Source organism: Esox lucius, chromosome 3, assembly GCF_011004845.1.
Source record: "Esox lucius isolate fEsoLuc1 chromosome 3, fEsoLuc1.pri, whole genome shotgun sequence".
Lineage (NCBI taxonomy): Eukaryota > Metazoa > Chordata > Actinopteri > Esociformes > Esocidae > Esox > Esox lucius.
In genome coordinates, this window is record NC_047571.1 from 25,149,066 (window position 1) to 25,158,258 (window position 9,193).

Consider the following 9,193-nt stretch of genomic DNA (forward strand, 5'->3'; position numbering starts at 1 on the left):
ACAGACACACACACACAGCACTGGTATACCTTCCAAGGAAAAAAAAAACGTCTGGTTTTCAGTCTGGGGTACCGTATTAGGCGTGCCGTCTGTCGAGCAACATGCAGAGAGAAAAATGACTACTTCATAATGGCAGACTACTTACCTCACGATGGCCTTGGTGAAAGAATGGTCTCATTATAATCACAGAGAAACATACCATAAAGATACGCACACAAAACTGAGTTACTGTCCACATCTGAACACAGTGTGCAAGTTTATTGCTTGGCCTATTGAGCTGTCAGCCCACAATTTACTATAAACAGGTACAGTTCTCTGTCTGTCTTGATATCATCTATGCATATCATTTTCCGCCATCAAGTCCTTTTCAACTTATGTCTCCCTCTAAGACTAGGAAAGGCATGCATTTTCTTAGGCTATTGATTCAGTAAGTTTTGATGGACTTTAAAGGGTGCTTCATTATTTCTTTTTGAATATTTTAGAAATGTCTCGCTTACTTGTATAACAACGTATTGGTAATTGGATGGAAAATGTGATTTATTGGACAGAAAACATACCATGTACATTTTATTTGAGCTTTTTCAACAAAACAATGAAAGGATTCTGGAATTTAATTTAAACATATTTATTTAATCAGATTTTTTGTGGAGAATGTGACCAATACAGGTGAAAATGCTGCATTTATTTAAAATAAAAAACTTTGTGGCCTCCAGTTCATGTGTACTGATACAGCATAAGGGAGCAATTACACCCAGGTACTAGTCAGAATTATTCCTGTTCATTTGTTCTGTAAGTATGCTAAGAACACATTCGTATTTTAAGCAAAGGCCTGGGAGTAATTAGGTTACACTGTCTGGCTCAGGGACAGAACAACAGGTTTTTTACATGTTGTAGGCTCAACAATAAGAACTAGCAAACTTTCATTTTCCACATCCAAAACTCCTGGCCACTAGACCAACCTGCCACCGTTCAAATCCTCAATTGAGTAGTTGATCAACCTCAGATTTTGTCATGTGACACTGGAGGGTAGTCTGAGCATGTTGGCAGGGGTTAAGAGGTGGTTTGAAATTCCTCAGGTCTCAGGTGGGTAGTCCTGAACAGTTGCCATTGAAAATGTATTACAGTGAAGTGCCCTTTAAAGCCAGTAGGTGGCAATATTTTCCATCCAGTTCGGTTAAGTTAATACATTTTTCAGAGCCGAATAACAAAACGAGAATTTAAGGCCCTGTACGCCCTCAGAGAGGATAGATACAAATCTGTAATTCTGTTTTCTTTGATTTAATCTTAATTGTAATGATCTTCCTATTGAATTTCTTCAGTTTGTGTTGGGAAAAGAAGGGTTAATTGCCAAGAGAAATAATATCCAATCAGAATTTTTCTTTGGTAGTATCTTGGTAGAAATGATCTAGCTGTGCTCAACGCTCATTGGCTAGGCCCTCAGGTTTTGAATAGAAGGCACGAGCCATTCTATTAACACTGACTTCAGTAAGAGTATTAGAATCAACCAATCACCAATTGTCTTGTAATAGGTGGGACAGTTGTATGATGCCTCAAAGCCCTCTAGAGGGCTTAAGTATACAGAGTGACACGTTTTGGGAAAAGTTTCTTCGAAACGACACAACTATATTTTCTTCTAACCTGGTTCCTGCTATCGTTATTTGCAACCGTTGTGTACGTCTGCTGCTTCTGTGAGCCACAGCCGAGGCATGGTTTAGGACCATTTGACTATGTCATCAAAGAATTGCTTCTCCTACATAGGTCTGCAAAGGAAAGGTCTCAAGTCATGCTCTGTATACGCAGGTATCCGAGTTCTCTGTCTATAGGTATGACGTCAGATCTTTTTCAGCTACTGGCGGCCTAGCTCCAGTAGTCACTGTTCGCCACTGCTATTAATGTTTGTACCAGACACTTGTATACACTCCAGCAAAAGGCCCATTATTTTAGGATTTCATAATTACAGGTAGCCTGAATAAAATACAAGAACAGGAACTACCATTTCCATTTTCTCTTTATATACACACGACACAATCCAAAAGGACATAAGCCTGTACTACAAAACAACTCTTTGACATTCACACAGGTAAAATTCTATATCATTATGTGAAAATACACTTCTGTGCATGAGGAAGGCATATGCGAAACAGTTTTTCAATACATTTTTATAGTAATATTTTCTTCCATAAAGAATCTAAAGAATACATCCCAGAACAAATAGGCACAATGTGGTGAATGTGCAAGAAGGGTCTCCAAAAGCATGTAGTGGGGGGGAAGAAAAACGATTATTTGGTCTGTATTGTTTCTTTAAAAAAAAAAAACATTAATATGGGAAGGTAGTTATGAATGGAAAAATATGTTGCATCCATTTGTATTTGTAGAGAACATGCCTTTCTGAATAATTTAATTTGAATGTATGCCTGCAAGATAGCATTATGACTATTGTATTCTAGGCCACATATAATGTAACAAGACCTGTAGAATAGCGGAGTAAAACATCACTGTAAGATAAAAACACAACAATTGTATATAACAACTCGTAATGTTTTGCCATTGATCAGCATGTTAAACATTTGTGCAGGATCTGTTTGAATTCAAGGAGATACCTTTCAATTAAGAAACCGTAGTTCACATTCCCAATTAGGCATCTTGCTGTTGAACTTTGTCTGCACGTGTGCAGAAGCTTTGGCAAGCTTGGGATCTTGGATTTGATAGACTAAAAATGAAAAAGCAGCCATTCCATTACTAGAGATAGGATGGGGCTAAGCAGAGGCAAAATCCTAAAGGAAAAGCTACTACAATCTTTACAACAGACACAGAGAGAAATTCAGTTTTAAACAGAACAATAACCTCTAAGACCAGGCCAACTCAATACTGAATTTCGTCACAGAGTAAAAATGAAATGTTCCTCACTGGCCAGGTTAGTTTTGAACTAAATCGGCAGGGGTATCAAAAACTTAAGAACTGCTATCTAGTCATGATTCCTAACACCTTGATAGAGTTTAAAGTATCTTGAAAATAAGAATGCATAAACATCCAGGTGATTGCACGTATTACCACTCCCTCCACCATAAAAGTAGAAATCTCTCCTACTTTAACCTCTATTTGTAACTCAGTGTGTTTGTGGCGATGTAAATAGTTATGAGGTAAATATTTGATAGTCACTGTAAGGATGTTCCCTAAGTTCAGTTGTATCAATATGTTGTGTGTGTTGGAGATTGTTTAACTGACGGGGGCAACCAGCTTGCAGAAACCAAGGCTGCCGCAAGGAGTTGCAATGAGGCAAACAACCCCGGCTGAAACCATCCTTCACGGACCGGGACAGTGCTGAGGCAACTGTGCGTCTTTTGCAGAATTTGCTAATCGGAAATACCCCATTTCCAAACATGTCAGTTGACCACTTATCTCTTTAGCTAACATCTAACAGGAATGTGGAGAGCAGTGATTCATCAAAACAAAATGCACGTGTTGAGACCATTACACATTTAAAATCAGACAATTTTAAAGAATGTATTGACTATAAATGCCACAGATTAAACCTTTAACATAATAATTTGGGGATACTGCGCATGTACAATATGGTCCCAAATAGCATGTTGGTACTCATTCTGGGGTTAGTGGAAACTATAGCCACAGAAGTACTTTAAACACACCCTAGATAGGTGTGAAACCTGGTGCCTGAAGAGCAGGATATAATGATTGAGGGGGCAGATGAAATCAGCAAGGGGCACGTTTTTTTTCGATTCTAACATTTAAAGTGTATTGAATTATCATGACTACTTATCGTCACTCTACCAGAAGTAATAAAGGTAAAATGTTGTGACCATTGGTTGATTTTGGGGAGACAAGCTGGTGTGAAATCTATAGCTCAATCTCGGCTAAGCATCATGGAACGGGAACCAACAAATAAGAAAGTACTGCCTAGCCTGCTAAATTACATATTCACACATAGAAAGAAACTCCATCTCTACCATTTCCTTACAAGCCCATCCTTATTCACCCCCTTGGCCTGTGATGACGAAGACGGTGACCCAGCCAACAGTGTCAGCGACCGCTGTGTCAGCGGTGAGCGCGGTGGCCATGACAACTGGGTCAGTGGAGGCATGGGTGTGGCCACCTTCACCGTATTCCTCCCGTAGAGCCTCCTCTCGTACTCCAGCAGCTGAGCCCAGAAACCTGCGTTGAGCCGCACGTACGGCCGACACTCCTGCACCCATTTGTGGGCACGGCACAGAGTAACACCCCGGTAACGCATGAGGTACGCCATAATCAGGGCTGGAGAACGGCTCATGCCCGCCGCACAGTGCACCAGTGTACCCCCCGTCCGGTTGCCGTGAATCCGCTCGGCGACGCGGTCAAAGTGGTCGCCCAGGCGTGCGCTTGGAAGGTCCGAGACGGGCACGCGCAGGCACTCCACCCCCGGGTAGATGGGACAGGCGTGGTTGAGTGTGGCATTGACAATGAGGGTGATACCCTTTCGGGAGACTAGGGCCTGGTTGAGAGGAGCATCGGCCCCACTCAGGAACAGGGTGGGGGTGACCTGAGACACTGACATGGCAGGCTGCCGGGGGAACACAGACAAACATCATTAAACAATACACACACATTTATTAACAAATATGACAACATAATATAACCAAGCTTGTTGCCTTGACATTTGATCCAAACCAGCACTGGCTGGCTCGGCAATCACAAACAACCCAGTATGCCAAAGAAGACATTTACAGTGGATAACCAAATAAAGGTTACCCTAATGAAGAAAACAGAGAAGCAGACCACTCTCCAGAAGGTGATGTAGGTGTGTCAGCCACTACCATCCACAGAACACTTCAGTAGCAGAAATACTAACTCTACCCTTCAAGGGGGAAAACAGTAGCTAGCCTGTAACAGAATTATCAAGTTACAGTTTGCTTAAAAAAAAAAAAGTAGGGCTTGCAGGTGTTTGGAAAACCCTTATGTCTTCCACTTGCATGTTTACACTTGACACTACCATTTGACACCACGGCATAATGTATAGACATGGCTAATTATGACACATGCAAGAGTTCATGTTTCATCGAAGGTGACATGCAAAAGACAAAATACCTCCTGAATTAAACTTTTGGCAGAGACTCACCCGAGAATATACCCAGTGTATGGTGGGGTCAATAGTTTACAGACTTCAAGCAGTAACTGACTGTAAAAGATGTGACTAAACGTAAGTGTTAATCTGTCCCAATAATTTTGGTGCCCCGGATATCCATATAAAATAAAGTATTGTTTCTTCATAATTCTGAAACTAAGGTCTACACAAACACTCACTCCTAAAAATAAAGTCTGAGAATCTGTATTTTAACCTCTTAGAAACTCAGATGTTTGATTGCAAAACCAAACATTCGGAGAATAGAGACAAAAAAAAGAAACATAAAAGGTTCTCCAAAAACTTTACTGTGATATTTTTTTGTTTTGTTATTTGAAGCACATCCGCAACATGAAATATGATGTTTCTGACTGGCGTCACGTCCCTTATTTCCACTGTGGATAGTCGTACCTGCCAGTAATCGGCACAGCAGGAGTGAAGGGGATTGTTTAAATGGAATATTATTGTTAGTACACATCAATAGCTGCTGCAGGTGGAGGTTCACATTTCTCATTCTGGCTCCTATTCTGGAGGTAGTACAGCTCCTCAGGCAGAAGAAATGTGATTGGTTGTTTCAATACAGAGCGTCCATTTATCCCATGCTGCATGCTCTGAGAGGACGTTCGACTAGAGGCTTGCCCAAACTTTGAACTCTAACCTTGAACACTTTACATGTAATCAGTGGGGAATTAAGTGTTTAAGTTCTGTTGCCCTTATCATGGAGATAACCAAACGCAATTTCTGTGTCAAGAACAAGATTAATGATGAAGACAGATGTGGTTTGATTCAAAATGAGCATTTGAAAAGCCATGTCTATATGCAAGGGAGCGACCGATATGAACTCCAAAAAGAGATGTAAAACTGTCTATCACAGTTGCTGCCTCTTTGGTGTGTGTCAACATACCTGGTCTCTTTAGTAGTAAACTGTAGACTGCTTCTGTCTGGGTCTGTCTTTCAGGCTAGACTGTTTCTGGTCAAAGAGCAGCAAAGCCCAGTTGGTGTAGTATAAACACACACCCCTAAAAAGGCTTTGGGGCTGGTGGCCAATGAAGAGAGAGATTAATTTTAGACTAACTCGGCAGCTGGGGAGCCGCTCCTAAAAACTTTATGTGCACCCACATTTCCACCCCACCACACACAATGTCCAGTATGTAACTTCTAAATGGGATGAACTTCAGTCATATGGTTAGTCTCCACAGTTCTAAGAAATAATATGGATTACATTAATATTGATAGTTTGAGTTCATTATAAACATTCATCGAGTCGCAGCTGTTCAAAAATGTAGGTATCACTGATGGGTATCACTGATGCAATGTCCAACTGTGACAGCAGCCAAGCAGAAGGTTGCTTTATTCTGATTTATTCTTACGTTATTGATGGAATTTCCAGGAGAGGTAGTCAAAACAACACTGACATAACTGAGCTACAGACATTATACACATTCATTGCTGATCATATACTGCAGCAAACAAAGGACAAATGACACGGTTTTAAGACTGAACAGTACGCTGTTAGGCAACAGACCGTTACCCAGTCCAATATTTGTTTTGGGCAATATATTTTCTTTATGTAAATGCCCCATTCCAACAGTCAAGCATTACAGTGGTTTTGGAATGCTTTGCTGCTCCAGGAAAGCTACTCATGCCTACGCCTTAATATATCTTGATTGGCTAACTTCCAGAGTAAGAAATAATGAATTTCTTTCTGGTTTTCCCTGATTGAAATTTAAAAAAAAAAACATATTCGCTTCACCGAGGAATCTGTTGCCACACATTTTAAATATCTATTCCGTGATCTAGACAAAACGTTAATGTTGTTTTTATGATTAAATGATCTAATTATCTCGCAAATTTATTTTTATTCAGATATAATCGATAGCTGTCCCTTATTACGGTGGCTACTAAAACGTCTTTATTGAATATGAATGAAATAACTACGGTCTGCAAAATTCTTGAAACAGACCCGTAGCTTTTGCTTTTCACAGTGAACTATTCCTCGTAAAACGGAAAAATGTGAGAGCTGTGTACAGTAAACACACGGATTATGTGATTATGCTTAACTTTGAGGTACCCACAATGACTTATGTTGTTTGTTCAAGTCAGAGTTGGCTATTTGATGATACATGACATATGTACTTAATCCAAAGCTTTTAAACAGCAATACTGCTTTTATTTTGTCTTCAGATTACCCTCTCTTGGACTGCTGTTGTAGGTACAGTAGTGACCCGTTACCACACAAGCAAAAAATTTACTGTTGAAGTGGTCTGCCATTTTAGAAGAAAACGTGCATCATCAAAACGCGTTTAAACAGCAGTTGACGTAGTTAATCTGCGACTTCCCGTTTGCTGAAATTTGTCAACAAAAACCACGTAGTTTGATAAGTTATGGCTGAATTAAATCGAAGTCTTCAAGAATATCTTGCCCAGTCTAAAGGCAGTGCCAAGACGATATCGCAGTCCAACTCAAGTACTACCATAGACATCGATGAATCTCCTTTGGTAGCTGGGAGCTGGTTCGGTAGTTGGTCGAGCCCCTTCTCTGGTTCTGGTTCCAGCAGCAGCCGCAATGGAGGTTCGACGGGCCAAGGATCGAGCAGCGGCTTTTCCTGGCCGTGGTCTACGGAGCCAGACCCATGTTTACCGGGAATGAGTCGCTCACAACGACTTGTAGCTTTCGGTGTTTGTATTGCTTTCTCGGCGTTGTGCTTTGGACTGTCCGCTTTGTACGCACCTTTATTGCTGTTGTATGCGCGCAAATTCGCCCTTCTCTGGTCTCTCGGCTCTCTTTTTGCTATCCTGGGAGCAGCGATATTGCGGGGACCCAGCAAGCTCATAGCAAAGCCGACTCCCACTGCGGCGGTATATCTGTGCTCTCTTAGCGGTACACTTTACGCAGCGCTCAGCCTTCACAGCACCTTACTCACCGCCCTCGGAGCCATTGTCCAAGTCGCAGTCATCGTGGGGTACACTGTGTCTTTGCTGCCGGGCGGTAGCGCAGGGATTCGATTCATGGGAGGGATGGCAGCATCTGCTATCAAAAGGACTGTTACGGGTAAAACGATGCCAATTTGACCACTCGTTCATTGAATCCGAACGGACCTTTTGTGAATTGGGCTGACAAGCTCACTGATTGCACACTTGTATACTACCAAAAGATTCAGCAATGGACCGACTAAGTTGAAGTCAGGGTTTTATTCCTGCATTTCCTCTCAATTTACTTATGGACCAACAAGCCCTATGTCTTAGATTATAATACTTGTACTATACTATGTGGACAGGCCTGTAGAAAACTGAAGTCTCATGTATTTTCATTTTCCAGAAATGTTTGACAAATAAAATGTACCATGGTACAAAATTCATAAGTTTGTTTTTATTTCTGACCGCAAGCTAATGCTTATACCATTGGCCCAGAGTGGAAATTCTGCAACCATAATAGATTATAGCCCATTTGTAGATGAGTAACATTTAGTCATCAATAGAAATGTAAAAAGTAAAGACCTAAGGCCATTGATGAAAAAGGACTGATGCAGAGTGCTTACTTACGGATATAAAAATCCCATTGCCTCAAACAAAAAATTATTTGTGGGTCAGTTGCAATTTCCCATGAAACATTGTGGTTTTGATTCTCTAGGACCAGATCATTGTCTGTGAATAATGCTGGATGGCACCGCTACTCTTTGATCCTGGGGGGCCACTCTGGTCTGTTCATGTACAGATAAGAAATGTATTGAATACAGCAAAAAATATTCCAAATTTTATACGGACATGCATTTAGTTTCTACATCACAATTCTATCTTAACTTTACAAAATGTAAAATGGAACTAATTATGATTTCAGGTTCTGTCTTGTATATCATGCACACCTGTTCCCTTTATGTTCAGCTAAATCATTGTAGTTGGGCAGCAAGTTGTTGCAGATGGGAAGTAAAACAGTGTACACTCAAACATTGAGAAACATTGAGTCCATTAGAGGAATGGTAGAGGTGGATTTGGTGCATGTAGACAATGGATAGATTTTTTTTTTACAGTCATTTGCTCTTTTGATTGATGTGACAGCTCAAAACAACAATTAATAATAATA

General features: G+C 40.7%; 2 protein-coding genes across 2 annotated transcripts; one reads left to right on the forward strand and one right to left on the reverse strand.

Annotated features, from left to right (window-relative positions):
• Window positions 1-434: 434 nt before the first annotated feature.
• Window positions 435-6,273, reverse strand: si:ch1073-184j22.2 (dual specificity protein phosphatase 18). Its single transcript, XM_020042526.3, has 2 exons — window positions 6,018-6,273; window positions 435-4,555 (listed from the first exon to the last, which is right to left on the reverse strand). The coding sequence occupies exon 2, from the start codon at window positions 4,547-4,549 to the stop codon at window positions 3,962-3,964; it is 588 nt and encodes a 195-aa protein (XP_019898085.1). The 5' UTR covers window positions 4,550-4,555; window positions 6,018-6,273; the 3' UTR covers window positions 435-3,961.
• Window positions 6,274-7,403: 1,130 nt separating this feature from the next.
• Window positions 7,404-8,465, forward strand: sft2d3 (SFT2 domain containing 3). Its single transcript, XM_010892237.3, has one exon. The coding sequence runs from the start codon at window positions 7,498-7,500 to the stop codon at window positions 8,182-8,184; it is 687 nt and encodes a 228-aa protein (XP_010890539.2). The 5' UTR covers window positions 7,404-7,497; the 3' UTR covers window positions 8,185-8,465.
• The last annotated feature ends 728 nt before the right edge of the window (window positions 8,466-9,193 follow it).

Excerpts from the sequence above, each read along its gene's own strand:
- sft2d3 (XM_010892237.3), top strand. The coding sequence starts at position 7,498 with ATGGCTGAATTAAATCGAAGTCTTCAAGAATATCTTGCCCAGTCTAAA.
- si:ch1073-184j22.2 (XM_020042526.3), bottom strand. The coding sequence starts at position 4,549 with ATGTCAGTGTCTCAGGTCACCCCCACCCTGTTCCTGAGTGGGGCCGAT.